The sequence below is a fragment of the Staurois parvus genome, unplaced genomic scaffold (genome assembly GCF_062004578.1).
Source record: "Staurois parvus isolate SC_StPar_1 unplaced genomic scaffold, SC_StPar_1.0 ptg001151l, whole genome shotgun sequence".
In the NCBI taxonomy this organism is placed as follows: Eukaryota; Metazoa; Chordata; class Amphibia; order Anura; family Ranidae; genus Staurois; species Staurois parvus.
The window spans coordinates 467,380-485,264 of NW_028318947.1; the positions used below are offsets into that span (position 1 = coordinate 467,380).

Genomic DNA, 17,885 nt, shown 5'->3' on the forward strand with positions numbered 1-17,885 from the left:
GGTCTTCAGCTATTACCTGTGTCCCAAACCTGATCCTATTTTGTGCCTACCAATTGCTGACCTGGACTGCCTTTGAACCTGCTACTTTTCTATCTACTCATTGCTGACCTGGTTTAGCTTTGGACCTGCTTTCACTCTATTTGTTGCTGACCCAATCAGCCGTTAGACCTGCTTTTACTTTACTACTTGTTGCTTTCCCAGCTCCTACCTTGCCTTTCTGTTGCTGACTCAACTAGTTCCTGACCATGCCTTGCATTTACTAACTTCCCAGTGTGACCTCATCCTGCCTCCTGACAACCAGTTTACCTGAATTGTAATATGCAGGATAAATGAAAGATCCACCTCCTCCATTCCATCATTTTTCATTGCAAGAAGCTATACTACAGCTTTTTTAAGATGACGGAAAGGAACTGTAAAGATGGCACTTTTGACATGTACCTTAGACAAGTCCAAGGGCTTGTAATAACCCCACAGGACTGAAAGATTACAGCTGGGAGTGTATTGAGGGGGCAGAGGAGTGAATAATTCACTGGACAGAGTTAGTACCGTCCCTTGTGCTGACTAAACTTAAGATTTAATGGTGGCCATACACACTTCGATTTTTTTTTTTTATCCAATCTATCTGAGATTCTATCATAACAATAGAATCTGCAATGAATAGTCATAACTTCCCTTCCATTCGTTTTAGACTCAATTACAATCTGATTCGTTCAAACTGAGCCAGTTGGCAGGGCAGAAATGTATCAATCATTTTGCATCGATCTGCAACACTGAGATACTTTGTTGAATAGGATTGTATTTTGATTGATCACATTATTATTAAATTACATGGTAGAAACAGAGATACGATCAGTAAGTTATGATATTATCTTAACTATTGATCAAAATCTACTTCCCATGTGTGGCACATTGATCGACTGGGTTTCCTACCATAGATCAATTAATCTGATCAGAAGAGATTGATTGGAAAATAAATCAATCATTTATAAAAGCATATATGGCCACCATTAGAGCGATTTAACATGAAATAATACATCTGATGCTAGGTCCACTTCAAAATCAACCCAGTTATAAAACAAAAGAATTCTCATTGTTCTAGGGCAGTGGTCTCCAAACTGTGGCCCGAGGGCTGGATGTGGCCCTTTGCTTGCCTTTATCTGGCCCTTGGGGCTTTAATCCACCAATGATGGAGCAACAATCCCCCTACTAACACTATCAATGGTGCAGTATTCTCATCAATCTCAACAATGTGGAGCTTTCCTCCCATTAAAACCAATGATGGCATTGATGCTGGGGTATTTTCTACTCCCATTGGCCACAGTCCGGCCCCCCTAAAGCCTGAAGCACAGTAAACTGGCCCTTTCCTTAAAATGTTTGGAGACCCCTGTTCTAGGGGAACTGATTTTCGAAAATCCATCTCTGATTTATTTGATTTATTAAGATCAGCTGTAAATAAAAATCACCATCTTCCAAACCCTAATGATTTATATGTTTTATTAAATGGAAAACATTACAGACACAGCAAAACATTTTATATGCAAAGTTCAGTGCATGTTCAATATATACAAATTCACATGAAAAACACATTAAAGGACAGCTCACCCCAAACGTGATGTTTCAGTTTTGTGTGGTTGTGAGGAAACTGAATTAATATAAAAACATGGTATCTCATTGCCATAGTGGCCAGCCAAGCAACCAGCATCCTCTGAAGATGGCTAGCAAGTTTGGCCTCTACATTTCTCCTGGTACAGTTCTTGTTGCATGGCTCTGGATGGAAGAAGGTGCTACATATATTATGACATTGTTAGAGGCACAAACTACTTCCAGGAAATCGTATTACTGGAATAAGAAGCTGGACAGTGACTAAACACTAATGCCCCCATGAAAACTGAAATATCGCTTTAAGGTGAAGATGGCCTTTTAACTAACCTACCACAAACCAGGGCTGTTCAAAACGAAGCATATGATGAAGAAACAAATAAGTAACAATCATCTTCAGTGTAAATCATAATGCAGAACAATCAGCAGATCTGGAGATATAGGCAGCTGAAGTTATATACAGATTATGACCTTTTCCTTTAAAAATTGAACTTGACCCACCTTTTGAACTTCTTTATTAGTCTATACAGTTGCCTATCACAATAGGAAGTTTCAAAAGTCAGGAGGGGATGAACTAAGCTCAACTGTCACAGGATCTGCACATAACATCTGCTGCCTGTTCTTCTGGATACATTGACTGGATAATTTCAGATTTCATATAAGATCATCACTGTCTATGTATTTTTTATCATATGCTCAGGTTAAATATCACAGGTTTCTATTGGCTTTGCTTTAAGGTTAGCATGTTAAATTCTAAATGTTTGTTGGAGAGAATGACCCTACCTATCCCCCCCCCCAAAAAAAAAAGTCTTGTTATCCAACTACTTTAAGAGTAAGGGAACGCAAATTATACTTAGTATGTTAAAAATACAATTGTTATATTTAAAACTCACCAATTGAAAGACAAGTATCTATAAAAAAAAATGACTGAATGGGCTAAAATATAGCATGTACAATACGTTCTTTACATTACATTTTGGGACCCTGATACTGCAAATTTGGTAACTTGGATTTTAGTTTATGGCAGTAATATTATTAAGCAATGATTTCTAATTGGTTGCTACGGGTTCCTGTACTTTGTACACCATCACTGCTTTTGGAACTGCATTATTAAAGCCCAGCTCCAGTTTATGGTCCCCTTCTGTATTTTATGTATACGTCATGTAATTAGCAGGGTTATTCTTTCTCTTCGGATATTTTCTGATGATGGTCAGTCATTAATAAAGCAGGGAGCAGTACAGGTGTCAGAGCTGTTCTCTGCCTCAAACTCTGGGAGTACAGGGTGCATTGGTGATTCCCCCCAAGGGGGTGGGTCCATGACACCTTGAACTCACAGGATGTCATCAGTCTTTCTGAGTAACATTTAAACCAGAATACTGAGGACATCTAGTAGTGGAAAGCAATTTCTGTGGAAGATAGCGCTATAGAGGAGGAGAGTATTGCAGCCAAAGCTTCTTTTTAGTTCAGAACACTTCCTGGGACCCCAGTTTTATTAAAAGAATGTTGACTGGACTCAGGATTTAAAGAGTGTCATTGTTGTCAGGGACAAACTTAAACTGATTGTAAAGGCTATATATTTTTTTCTGAAATAAAAAAGAGGTCTAAACTTACCTGCTCTGTGTAACGGTATTGCACAGAGCAGCCCTGAACCTCCACTTCTGGAGCTATAGGCTCCTCCTCTTCTGGCGTCACCATAGCAAGTTGTTTGCTATGGGCACACGTGCAGACTCGCTTCTGAGCCAGGCTGTGTGCAAAATGTTCAAGCATATACCATGTGCTGATTCGTCTATGATGTTCATAGGCCAAGATCATTTTCTACAGTCATTCATCCAATGCATAAACGTGAATTGAATTTAAACCACCAATACAAGATAAATATAAAAGTCTATGCCCACCTTATGCCTGAGAAAGTGTAAACAACAGCAGGACAAGGGTCACCAGGGGTGGAAAATATGGGTCAAGGTGGTTAATGTAGGAATCATCGGGGTCTGATTCACACAGTGGGGTCTGATTCAAAGGTTCACCAGTAGTTTAAGTCAGAAATTCCTAATAATACAGTCAATCCAGAACAAAAACATTTTACAGTTGACTGTTGACTAAAAAAAATTCCTATTTTAATAAATAGGAATTGGTGGTGGTGGTGGTGGCAGTCAAGGAGTTGATGGTCAGTCAACCAAAAACTGTTGATTCACCCATTGACTCTTTATATCTCTCATGGAACTTTAGGGATGAGACCTTCAGCTTAGCATCCTATCAAGGTCTCCAGGTGCTTTCTCCATAATGTACAATACCATCACAGAAAAATCCAACAGGGAGACTAGGACCCTTTTTAATTGAAGGTGGGGGTAGTTGAGAGCACCGGTGCAGGGATTTGGCTTCAGTATCTTTGAAATAAAGAAGCCAATGGGTGATTCAAATACCTAGTGTCCACTTAAAACTGAAAGTATATCTAAACCAAAAACTTTTTTTTGTAATATTGGATAGAGTAGAGAATGAATAAAACCCCTGTGAGTTTTCTTGGCATCTGAGTCCCATTACTGAGGTTTCCTCTGACTTCCTGTCCTGTATACACAACAAGAAGTTAGAGGAGATACTTCCAAAGTGAGGAAAATTCCCCCTTACACAGTTGTAACTGGAAAAAGTGTACCCATTGGAAGAGTTTTCTGTTCTGGTGATGACTGAAAATTTTTCTTTCACTTTCAGTCCTGGTTCACACATACTGTATGTGAATTGTGATGCATTTTAAATGGCACCAATTCGCATGACAGACCAGATAGAATGTCTTCCTATTGAGGTGAGTTACATACATGCAAGTCACACGCAAGGCATTTTGAATTTGGATGTAGAAAGGGTCCTGTGCGAGTTTGGAACACAATGCGTTCCAAAATTGCAAGCCATAGAGTATAGTGAGATTCGGAGGTGTGTTCAGATAGCAATTCAACTCATATGCCTTTTTGCATAGGAGAGTATGGACGGGCTTTTTTGCATAGGAGAGTATGGAAGGGCTTTTTTGCATAGGAGAGTATGGAAGGGCTTTTTTGCATAGGAGACTATGGAAGGGCTTTTTTGCATAGGAGAGTATGGAAGGGCTTTTTTGCATAGGAGACTATGGAAGGGCTTTTTTGCATAGGAGACTATGGAAGGGCTTTTTTGCATAGGAGAGTATGGAAGGGCTTTTTTGCATAGGAGACTATGGAAGGGCTTTTTTGCATAGGAGAGTATAGAAGGGCTTTTTTGCATAGGAGAGGAAAGAAAGATTGCACCCGGACTATAATCGCATTGCAGTGGTATTCAAATAGAAATGCATACCTGAATCACGCTAGAAAACAGAGCAATTTCAGCACGCATATGTGTGAACCGAGGCTAAGTCTCAGTAAATCGCCCTAATGAGGACACAGAGAGGAATAGCACCAGGTAGAGGTTTTAACTAGAGATGAGCGAAGAAATGAAAAATTCGATTCGGCTGATTCGGCGAATTCCAGTGTGAAATTCGATTCGATGCGAATTTCTCCGCTACGAAGATGACTTATTTAAAGGGTTTCTAGGCTTCAGAGAGCCTTTAAATTAGTGCAGAACACTGTACCTTTAATTTAAATGCCCTTGGAGATGAGGAAGGAGAAGGAGAAGGATGAGAAGAAGGAGAAGGAGAAGGATGAGAAGAAGGAGAAGGAGAAGGATGAGAAGAAGGAGAAGGATGAGAAGAAGGAGAAGGATGAGAAGAAGGAGAAGGAGAAGGATGAGAAGAAGGAGAAGGAGAAGGATGAGAAGAAGGAGAAGGATGAGAAGAAGGAGAAGGATGAGAAGGAGAAGGATGAGAAGGAGAAGGATGAGAAGAAGAAGGCTGAGAATAAGGAGAAGGATGAGAAGAAGGAGAAGGAGAAGGATGAGAAGAAGGAGAAGGATGAGAAGAAGGAGAAGGAGAAGGATGAGAAGAAAGAGAAGGATGAGAAGGAGAAGGATGAGAAGAAGAAGGATGAGAAGAAGAAGGATGAGAAGAAGGAAAAGGATGAGAAGAAGAAGGATGAGAAGAAGGAGAAGGATGAGAAGAAGGAGAATGATGAGAAGAAGGAGAAGGATGATAAGAAGGAGAAGGAAGAGAAGAAGGAGAAGGAGAAGGATGAGAAGAAGGAGAAGGATGAGAAGAAGGAGAAGGATGAGAAGAAGGAGAAGGATGAGAAGAAGGAGAAGGATGAGAAGAAGGAGAAGGATGAGAAGAAGGAGAAGGAGAAGGATGAGAAGAAGGAGAAGGATGAGAAGAAGAAGGATGAGAAGAAGGATGAGAAGAAGGAGGAGAAGGATGAGAAGAAGAAGGATGAGAAGAAGGAGAAGGATGAGAAGAAGGAGAAGGAAGAGAAGAAGGAGAAGGAGAAGGATGAGAAGGAGAAGGATGAGAAGAAGGAGAAGGATGAGAAGAAGGAGAAGGATGAGAAGAAGGAGAAGGAGAAGGATGAGAAGAAGGAGAAGGATGAGAAGAAGAAGGATGAGAAGAAGGATGAGAAGGATGAGAAGAAGGAGAAGGATGAGAAGAAGGAGAATGATGAGAAGAAGGAGAAGAAGGAGAAGGATGAGAAGAAGGAGAAGGATGAGAAGAAGGAGAAGGATGAGAAGAAGGAGAAGGATGAGAAGAAGGAGAAGGAGAAGGATGAGAAGAAAAAGGATGAGGAGAAGGAGAAGGATGAGAAGAAGGAGAAGGATGAGAAGGAGAAGGAGAAGGATGAGAAGAAGGAGAAGGAGAAGGATGAGAAGAAGGAGAAGGATGAGAAGAAGGAGAAGGATGAGAAGGAGAAGGAGAAGGATGAGAAGGAGAAGGATGAGAAGAAGGAGAAGGAGAAGGATGAGAAGAAGGAGAAGGAGAAGGATGAGAAGAAGGAGAAGGATGAGAAGAAGGATGAGCAGAAGGAGAAGGATGAGAAGAAGGAGAAGGATGAGAAGAAGGAGAAGGATGAGAAGAAGGATGAGAAGAAGGATGAGAAGAAGGAGAAGGATGAGAAGAAGGACAGTTCTGTGACAGTTTCTGTCTATTTCTGACAGTTCTGGGACATTCACTCCATACAGCGGTTTCAACCGCTGTATGGAGGGAATGTCATAGAACTGTCAGAAATAGACTATTAATGACAGTTCTGGGACTGTCCTTCCATGCAGCGGTTGAAACATTGTATGTATTTGTTTCCATAAATGGATCCATTTATGGAAACAAATACATACAATGTTTCAACCGCTGCATGGAAGGACAGTCCCAGAACTGTCATTAATAGTCTATTTCTGACAGTTCCATGACATTCCCTCCATACAGCGGTTAAAACAGCTGTATGCAGTGAATGTCCCAGAACTGTCATAAATAGTCTATTTCTGATAGATCTGGGACATTCACTCCATACAGCTGTTTTAACCGCTGTATGGAGGGAATGTCATGGAACTGTCAGAAATAGACTATTAATGACAGTTCTGGGACTGTCCTTCCATGCAGCGGTTGAAACATTGTATGTATTTGTTTCCATAAATGGATCCATTTATGGAAACAAATACATACAATGTTTCAACCGCTGCATTGAAGGACAGTCCCAGAACTGTCATTAATAGTCTATTTCTGACAGTTCCATGACATTCCCTCCATACAGCGGTTAAAACAGCTGTATGCAGTGAATGTCCCAGAACTGTCATAAATAGTCTATTTCTGATAGATCTGGGACATTCACTCCATACAGCTGTTTTAACCGCTGTATGGAGGGAATGTCATGGAACTGTCAGAAATAGACTATTAATGACAGTTCTGGGACTGTCCTTCCATGCAGCGGTTGAAACATTGTATGTATTTGTTTCCATAAATGGATCCATTTATGGAAACAAATACATACAATGTTTCAACCGCTGCATTGAAGGACAGTCCCAGAACTGTCATTAATAGTCTATTTCTGACTGTTCCATGACATTCCCTCCATACAGCGGTTAAAACAGCTGTATGCAGTGAATGTCCCAGAACTGTCATAAATAGTCTATTTCTGATAGATCTGGGACATTCACTCCATACAGCTGTTTTAACCGCTGTATGGAGGGAATGTCATGGAACTGTCAGAAATAGACTATTAATGACAGTTGTGGGACTGTCCTTCCATACAGCGGTTGAAACATTGTATGTATTTGTTTCCATAAATGGATCCATTTATGGAAACAAATACATACAATGTTTCAACCGCTGCATGGAAGGACAGTCCCAGAACTGTCATTAATAGTCTATTTCTGACAGTTCCATGACATTCCCTCCATACAGCGGTTAAAACAGCTGTATGCAGTGAATGTCCCAGAACTGTCATAAATAGTCTATTTCTGATAGATCTGGGACATTCACTCCATACAGCTGTTTTAACCGCTGTATGGAGGGAATGTCATGGAACTGTCAGAAATAGACTATTAATGACAGTTCTGGGACTGTCCTTCCATGCAGCGGTTGAAACATTGTATGTATTTGTTTCCATAAATGGATCCATTTATGGAAACAAATACATACAATGTTTCAACCGCTGCATTGAAGGACAGTCCCAGAACTGTCATTAATAGTCTATTTCTGACAGTTCCATGACATTCCCTCCATACAGCGGTTAAAACAGCTGTATGCAGTGAATGTCCCAGAACTGTCATAAATAGTCTATTTCTGATAGATCTGGGACATTCACTCCATACAGCTGTTTTAACCGCTGTATGGAGGGAATGTCATGGAACTGTCAGAAATAGACTATTAATGACAGTTGTGGGACTGTCCTTCCATACAGCGGTTGAAACATTGTATGTATTTGTTTCCATAAATGGATCCATTTATGGAAACAAATACATACAATGTTTCAACCGCTGTATGGAAGGACAGTCCCACAACTGTCATTAATAGTCTATTTCTGACAGTTCCATGACATTCCCTCCATACAACGGTTAAAACAGCTGTATGGAGTGAATGTCCCAGAACTGTCATAAATAGTCTATTTCTGATAGATCTGGGACATTCACTTCATACAGCTGTTTTAACCGCTGTATGGAGGGAATGTCATGGAACTGTCAGAAATAGACTATTAATGACAGTTCTGGGACTGTCCTTCCATGCAGCGGTTGAAACATTGTATGTATTTGTTTCCATAAAATGGATCCATTTATGGAAACAAATACATACAATGTTTCAACCGCTGCATTGAAGGACAGTCCCACAACTGTCATTAATAGTCTATTTCTGACAGTTCCATGACATTCCCTCCATACAGCGGTTAAAACAGCTGTATGCAGTGAATGTCCCAGAACTGTCATAAATAGTCTATTTCTGATAGATCTGGGACATTCACTCCATACAGCTGTTTTAACCGCTGTATGGAGGGAATGTCATGGAACTGTCAGAAATAGACTATTAATGACAGTTCTGGGACTGTCCTTCCATACAGCGGTTGAAACATTGTATGTATTTGTTTCCATAAATGGATCCATTTATGGAAACAAATACATACAATGTTTCAACCGCTGCATTGAAGGACAGTCCCAGAACTGTCATTAATAGTCTATTTCTGACAGTTCCATGACATTCCCTCCATACAGCGGTTAAAACAGCTGTATGCAGTGAATGTCCCAGAACTGTCATAAATAGTCTATTTCTGACAGTTCTGGGACATTCACTCCATACAGCGGTTTCCGGCAAAAAGTGTATGTGCAGAGTTCCTCTATTCTGCAGATACACTTAGAGGAGCTCTGCAGATACACTTAGAGGAGCTCTGCACATACACTTTTTTCCGGTTTGGAATTATTCTTATTTTCATCCTACTTCTTCTTCTTCTTCTTCATCCTCATCCTCATCCTCTTCTTCTTCTGAGGATGAGGATGAAGAAGAAGAAGAAGAAGAAGTAGGATGAAAATAAGATTAATTCCAAGCCGGCAAAAAGTGTATGTGCAGAGCTCCTCTAAGTGTATCTGCAGAGCTCCTCTAAGTGTATCTGCAGAATAGAGGAACTCTGCACATACACTTTTTGCCGGCTTGGAATTATTCTTCTTTTCATCCTACTTCTTCTTCTTCTTCTTCTTCATCCTCATCCTCAGAAGAAGAGGATGAGGATGAGGATGAGGAAGAAGAAGAAGAATGAAAAGAAGAATAATTCCAAGCCGGCAAAAAGTGTATGTGCAGAGTTCCTCTATTTCTGACAGTTCTCTCACAGCTTCTTCACATGTACAGCGGTTGAAATATCTGTATCCTAAATGGAAACTAATAGATACAAATTGTATCTATTAGTTTCCATTTAGGATACAGATGTTTCAACCGCTGTACATGTGAAGAAGCTGTGAGAGAACTGTCAGAAATAGAGGAACTCTGCACATACACTTTTTGCCGGCTTGGAATTATTCTTCTTTTCATCCTACTTCTTCTTCTTCTTCTTCTTCTTCTTCTTCTTCATCCTCATCCTCATCCTCTTCTTCTGAGGATGAAGAAGAAGAAGAAGTAGGATGAAAAGAAGAATAATTCCAAGCCGGCAAAAAGTGTATGTGCAGAGTTCCTCTATTTCTGACAGTTCTCTCACAACTTCTTCACATGTACAGTGGTTGAAACATCTGTATCCTAAATGTAAACTAATAGATACAATGTTTCAACCGCTAAACATGTGTTCCTTCTGTCAGAGAACTGTCAGAAATAGCGGAGCTCACTGCAGGGACACTTTTGCCGGCTGATCGGGAAATGTTCGATTCGCGCACCCGAAGTAGGCAAAATTTCGGTTTCGACACGAATCGAATATTTCCTGAAATTCGACTCGAATTCCGGTTCGCCTAGTTCGATTCGCTCATCTCTAGTTTTAACCATCCACGAAAAGTGTTGGCTTTAGATACAAATCAAATATCAATTTAGGAATGACTGACTCTTTAAGCAACTTCATTTTTGTGCTTACAGAATTGGTGATTGTTACACCTCCCATTACACCTATCAAGAATAAAGCACTGGCTGGATGGATATTTGCTTTTGGTTGTAAGATGGCTGCTGGTATTACAGTGTAATTAATAATTAAATGAAAACATCTTTTAGACATAAAATTACCTTACATTTATACAGTAAGAAAATATCTATGAAATTGAAATGGTTCTTAGAGACAATGGAATGGAATTATAACAATTGGTGTGTAGAAAAGTGGAGATGTTGTTTGTAGCAACTAACCAGGGATAAACAGTATTTTTCCAGGTCAAGCTTAAAGTCCAACTCCAAACGAAGTGATATTTCAGTTTTGCATGGTTGTTTCTAAGCTGATGGATGCCTACTCACTCTATTCACATTCGTGCAGCTTTGGCTGGAACAGGGACTTTGTTAGACCATTACTATGCAATGTTTGTTAGCAGGTCACTTGTATCCTCCACTAAGGGTGTGTGTGACAAGGTAACAATGCAAGAGGAAAATTAGGAGACAGTTGTCAGCCCATAACAGGAAGTTCTTGAACAAGGACCTTGATGGCAGTAACACCAGGTATTATTTTAAAGAAAGCTGCAGATCAAACTGACTTTTAAAATTATGTAAACGTGTTTTAGATTATTTGAGATTTTACTGACTGGATTTACATCTACTTTAATATTTTACTGAGAATTTCTAGTAGAAGCTCTATCTACCTGTCATAGCTATCACAAACCCAAAGGATAGTGTTGCATTCCTTGATGGATTCCTTAAGGGGTTCGTTATGCTTTCTTGACAAAACATCTACTGGTAATTTTTGCCTTGAGGTCGAAAGGAGTCCAGCACTTTAAGCCTGCCCATATATGAAATATCAGCTAGGGGTGGAGTTGGCTTTTGTATGAGAACAAGCATCTGATTGGTTGCTATGGACAACACCTACATTTTCCTGTTTAACAGGGTTTATACACCAGTCCTTGTGAAGTTCACAGCTGGCCAGTTGGACATCATCTGGGTCCTTCAGTCCAAGAAAGCATTGTTTCCTTATTGTTATATCCTGTAGACTAATCAGGTCCATCACAATGTTCCTCAAAAATGTCTCTCTCTTGATACTCCAGAATTCTTCCCAGAGTCTTAGTCACCAGTAATGTATGACTTGATATTAACTTGTCTCTTCCTTCTTCTTTATAGGTATTTTTGTGGTTCTAGATAAAACAAGGATTACAAAACACAACTCTGGATTATGTCTCACAGTGGTTCTGTGTAGTCATATTTTATACTGTACAGATTTAGAATTCTTTGTCCAGAGAATTAAAAAAAACTCAGGATGAAAATAGTGGTCATGAGAACTGCTTATTCACACATGTGTACACTCCTGATATGTGATTGAATTACATCATCGGTTGCCCAATGGCTGAAGGTGAGGGTCCTAGCAGTGAAGTGAAGAAGAAGTGGGAAAAATGGGAGCTGTGAATGAAAGCCTGAATCTGTAAGTGCCAGAGGAGAGCACTCTAGCAGGTAAGTGTGCCACACCATGTAATATGCTGTGCATACTTTCACTCTATGGCAAAAGTCCACAGTTAAAGTGCATGTTCCCCTTTAAAGGGTATTATAACCAAAACAGCTTGTTTTGTTTTGAATATAATAGAAAAGAGTTAAAACCACGAGATGGTTACTTTTTGATGTCTGTGTACTATTAGGGATATTTTTTCCTTACTTCCAGTTTCAGAATTCCCTTTTAGTCAGTTTCCCCCCTACTTCTTGTTGCCCTCACTTTTTGCTTTAGTAACAATGGTCATTATAAATAAAGTGGTGAATCTCCCCAACTGGATGATGGAAAACTTTGTTTTGTTTCGGATTTGTTAATTAAGTTAATAATTTTGCTACGTCATATTTGTTATGTTAGAATGATTCATTTTTAGAATTTGTTTTGTAAATTCAGATTCGTTTCTTATATTCGTTATTTTCAAATCGAATCGAAATTAGAATTTCAGAAGACGGCTTTATTAGTTCTATAGTATTCCATTCTATTCTATTTTAATCTATTCTTTTTTTTTTTTATATTCTATTATGTTCTATTCTGGTCTGATACAATAAATTTTTATTGTTTCAGCACGAAAGGAGTTACAGTAGATCACCCACACAGGGGGAACACAATTAAGCATAGGTCAGGTAAACATGAGTGAAGTAATGCGCAAAAATTATTTTAACAGTATAAGTTGTTAATGAGCGACCGCACGGAGGGAGCCGTCGGTCTCCAAATGATACCTGAGGCCCAGGGATAAGAATAGAAAACAAAAAAGAGAGCGGAAAAAGAAGGAAAAAAAAGGGTGGGGGATGGGATAGGAAAGAGGGGACAGGAAGGGAATGGGGAGGGAGGAAGGGGTAGTTCCTAAAGGCTTGGGTGTTGGCCTCGGCGGCTAAAAGTTGCCCAGGCTGAATGGATGCAGAGTAGGGAGGGCATACAACCACCAAGGGGTCCAAACTTTCAAAAATATGGCATGGGAATCATGTAGGATGCTAGATATCTTTTCATTTATCATCAGGGTGGTCAGATTACTCTTCACCACTGCAAACGAGACAAAGGAAGTCTTCCAGGCCCTGGCTATGGCACGCTTTGCGGCAATGAATACATAAGTGACAAGTTTCTGTTGGTATGAGAATAAGCCAGGAATCGGGCAATGAAGAAGTGCCAATTTAGCATCTTTTCAGATAGGTACATAAAATAACGTGTGCAAGAGCAAAAATATCCATGACCAGAACCTTGTTAGGCGTGAGCAAGACCACCAGGTATGGACCACATCCCCACATTCAGCCTCTGAAACACCTATCGCTATAAGATGTTCTTAGACCTGCAATGTGGGCTGGGACCCAATACCACCTCAGAAGGACCTTATAAGCTTCCTCCAGCGTAGTTGTGTTGAAGGAACACTTTGCTATGGATGACCAAGCCTTGCTCCAATCTGCATGGTCAATAGAGGTCCCTAAGTCTCACTCCCAACTTGACTTATAGGAAGTCGAAGAAGCAGTCAATAGCATTTGGCGAAGAGTAAATCAGAGAAATATGTGCCCGAAGCGCTGGGGGAGTGTCGACAGTTGTGTTGAAAGGCCGTGGTTTGGAATGGGAAGGTAGATTTGCTTCTCAGGGAGGTCACCCAGTGGTGAAACTGCATATAGAGAAAATATTCCATTCTTTTCTATTCTTTTATTTTCTGATTCCATTCTTTTATTTTATTTTCTATTCTGTTTTATGTTATTCTATTCCTTTATTTTCTATTCTTTTCTATTCTGTTTATTCTATTCTTTTATTTTCTATTCTGTTTTATTCTATTCAGCAAGCAGCCCAAGTAGGAATCATCATCTTATTTTATTTTTATACCGTACTGTATTTATTGCATAATGTTTTCATTTCAAACTCAAATTAATTTTCTAATTCAAATTAATTTTTAAATTCAAATTCAGATAATTTGTTTCATTATAATTTATTTTGGATTCGTTGAAATTCATTACTATTGTGATTCAGAAATTCAAATACATCCGAATCTCTGAATAATGAAAATTTTGTCTGAATTTTGATTCATAACTAAACGAATCGCACATTTCCATCCCCAACAGAAACACAGATGGCTATTAAAATATGACAGGGGTCTTAACCCTTCTCTACTCTATCCAAAACTCACAAAAGTTTTGCCTTCACATACATTTAAGTGTTGCCCATAACAAATCAACATCATCTCTATGAAGGTTCCCATTTACCCAGGCCATGCTCTAGTTAGTAGTAGTTAGTCATGTAGCACCCTCCTAGAATAGGTTGCTAGAGAGGTTCAGGTAAATTTTGTCTTTTTGGCTCCACTGTAAACAGAGGAGAAGTGTGTTGCTAGTTTTTGCTGCTCTGGGTCAACTATTTCTTTCTGCCTTCAAGTAGGTTCAAGAATGTAGTGGGCTGGAAGAGGCAGACCGTGAGCTTTAATATTTATAGAAGTCTAGCCAATCTCCGGGGAGGTGTGCCCAGAAGGTGGAGAGAGAACCCATAAATAGTGTGAGGCCTACAGTAGCAGGCTTCTTTTCCAGGAGGAGAATATCCCAGCCTTAATGGCTGCTGCCCTTTGGGTAGGTTAGCTGAAGCCTGGTGGGCAGGTTAGCTGATTGATTACTACTCTACCATTTTCATCACACATAATGGCTAAAAATTCAGTATGACCAACAAACAAATTCCCATGGCTCATGTTTTCCCTTGCTGGTACTGGTTGCTATATTTCCCTTTCCCCCATTTTGCATGTATTTTCCACAGCATATATAACTGGAGCTTTTACATTTAGAATATTTTATTAACTCTTTTGTTATGTAATAATTGCTTGTTTGAATTTTTTCAATTACTGTTGTGAATTATAATCATTATTAATATGTATTTTTTGTAGTCAGCTTAATTATAGACATTTTCCCTTTAAGAAATATACAATGTGATAGAAATATGCAGGCTACTAACCTCTGCATCTGAAAATTATGGTTGCCTGGCTGTGAAGCTGATCCAATGGCTTCATACTTTTTGAGTCACTGACCCAGAGGAAGTATGCAAGTCAAGAGTTTCGACTTTACCTGCTGCATGCTTGTTCTGGGTCAGTGATTGGTAGAATAATGAAGGCAGGAAAAGCCAGTTAACTGTTATTTTAAGGAGGGCATCAATGGCAGAATCCATATTGCCCTGAGTATTGATCAGCACAGCATTCTGGAAGTGGATGAGTTAACATTGTAGAGGAAGTCCTCTGGAAGGGTTGATCCAAGTCTCATACAACACCTGAGCTAAGTACACATCTGATTGAACCTGGTAAACTCCAACGCCACGCCAAATGTGAGTGTGATTTAAATGTCCATTGCCAGCTTTTTTCCATGCACAATTTTTAGGTGGAGTAGTAGAATTATAACATGTTTGGGTGGAGGTAGAAGTAACTCTCCGTCTATAATATATTTTTAGTTTCATAATGTGTTATTGAGTTTATGAAAACAAAGATACAATGTCCAATTCACACACACACATATATATATATATATATATATATATATATATAAAATTTTTATTTTTTTTTGGATCCATGTCTACCAACTGTTTATTCTAAAACCAAAGTGCTTCATTACTGATACTGCGCTCAGGCTGCCTGCAAGGGTGGGTCTTGTTCCCCTCTTACAGGAAATGTTAAAATATGTCATCTTCTGATAGTGGAAGTTTATCATGCATAGTGGTAAATGTTACCAGCCACCCCCTTAAACAATGTGCAAGGGGCAAATATGTAGTTAGATGTGGCTGCCTTCCTCCGACCTTTTTTTTCCCCTTTTTCAGGTTAAGAACATTTTTCAACAAATACAGAAAAATACCTGTTGGTCCTGCCAGAAATATAATGTCCTTGTGAGCTGGGCAGATTTCAAAAGCAATCTTCCTTTTATAAACTACTAATCCCATCTTCCCTCAATAGAGTTGAACAAAGGCAGACATGAAAAAAGTCCAGCAAAGCTGTGATATATCACATTTTTGGGTTTAGATTCGCTTTAAACATGATCATTTTTCAGACAATGTGAAGGCTGACTAATTAGTCACACATATGTACATGGTGGTAATGCAGGCCAATCACTTTGAATGGGTCTTTAGTGAACCTCAGTGGGCATGACTTCAACTCAATGTGTTCTGGTTCGCTAGAGGCCAGGTGCATTTGTTCACTCCATATGGATACATTTGGGGGTTCAATAGTGTGTACACTCAATGTAAAGGCTATAGCTTGGTTTCACTGTTTAAAGCTGTTTTAGGATACCGTTTTAGGATGTTTTAGGATGCCCAATCCTTGTCATGAACACTGTCGTGGAAGAAAACGTAGGGTACTCTTGCCAGTGTCTCATTCTGAAAAGCCTAGTTTCCTTCCTATGTCATTTTATTTTGGTGTGTAGTAACCTTTTAAACAAAGGCTCCATGCATGGACAGATTTACGCCCATTCTTGTCTGTGAAGGACATCAGTTTATTACACTTTTATGTGTTTAATTAAACACTGGGTAGATTTATTATTTTCAGAGGGCCTCTTATACACATTTATTGTTTGTGTTTCAACATTTAACATTTTGATTAAAGGCTAACTCCACCTTTTGCACCATGCTACACCTGTATGTGGGTGGATGTAAAATAGTGCAAATGGCAAGCCCCCCCCCCAACACCACCCCTTTCCCCATGGCAGCGTGCTGCCCCTGCAGACTGACTTGAGGTTCTCAGGGGAACATGAGAATGGTGATTACCATACTCATAGTCCAATGACCATTCCTCCATCTATCTAACTAAAAATCTATACCTTGGTACAGACAGGGAGCTGGAGAAGAAGTCTGTAGGAGGCTGGAATTGCAAAAACTGGATTTGGACTTTGGACATAGGCTGCCTGCATGCAGCACAAACAGCCAAATAACACTGTACAGCTTTTAGCACCCACGTGAATGAAGCCTTGTAGAACACCCACATTACTAACAAAGTGTTTTTCTGCATTGACCTCAAGTAATAAATAATTGATTGGTTATTCTCTTGGTATTTATTTATAAAATAGAAAAGTAAAAAAAAAAAAGGATACATGGTATTAGGGGAACAGACATAAATTACACAGTTTAGATGAGGACACCTGGGGATGTTGCTGGTTAGGAGGGTTGGGATGGGCTGGGAGTTAGACGTACTCTCTGGTAGTAGCTGACGGCTGGGATTGTCGGTAGTATTGCTGTCCTCTGGTATCTATGTTGGGACATGAACAGCACAGGAAGGATCCACCAAGCATGGTGAGGCTGGAAGCTGCCCAGCCTACAAATAACGCCGATCCAAACTCATACCTAGAACACAGGAAAAGCCAGATGTGATAACATCAGCACACAGACAGGATTATTTACTAAGACATCTTTTTTGCAGTTTTTTTTTTAAATTGTATAAATGTGTGCAGTTAAAATGGATGCAGGGAAACTGCACAGTTGCTGTATACCATAGCAAAGAAAATATTACAAACTATCAAATAATTTTTTTGTGTGAGAATATAAATATAAACACACTATATTGCCAAAAGTATTGGGACGCCTGCCTTTACACACACATGAACTTTAATGGCATCCCAGTCTTGGTCTGTAGGGTTTAATATTGAGTTGGCCCGCCCTTTGCAGCTATAACAGCTTCAACTCTTCTGGGAAGACTGTCCACAAGGTTTGGGAGTGTGTCTATGTGAATAACCATTCTTCCAGAAGCACATTTGTGAGGACAGGAACTGATGTCAGAAGAGAAAGGCCTGGATCACAGTCTCTGCTCTAATTCATCCCAAAGGTGTTCTCTTGGGTTGAGGTCAGGACTCTGTGCAGGACAGTCAAGTTCCTCCACCCCAAACTCACTCATCC

General features: G+C 39.6%; 1 protein-coding gene across 1 annotated transcript in view; it reads right to left on the reverse strand.

The window, feature by feature from the left end:
* Window positions 1–10,469: 10,469 nt before the first annotated feature.
* Window positions 10,470–17,885, reverse strand: part of CLDN19 (claudin 19) — a 35,039-nt gene continuing 27,623 nt past the window's right edge. Inside the window, exons 4-5 of the mRNA XM_089659396.1 lie at window positions 17,187–17,336; window positions 10,470–11,694 (exon numbers count right to left, since the gene is read on the reverse strand). Coding sequence (XP_089515522.1) covers window positions 11,652–11,694; window positions 17,187–17,336 — 193 coding nt within the window. The 3' untranslated portion in view covers window positions 10,470–11,651. The remainder of the gene's footprint in view (window positions 11,695–17,186; window positions 17,337–17,885) is intronic.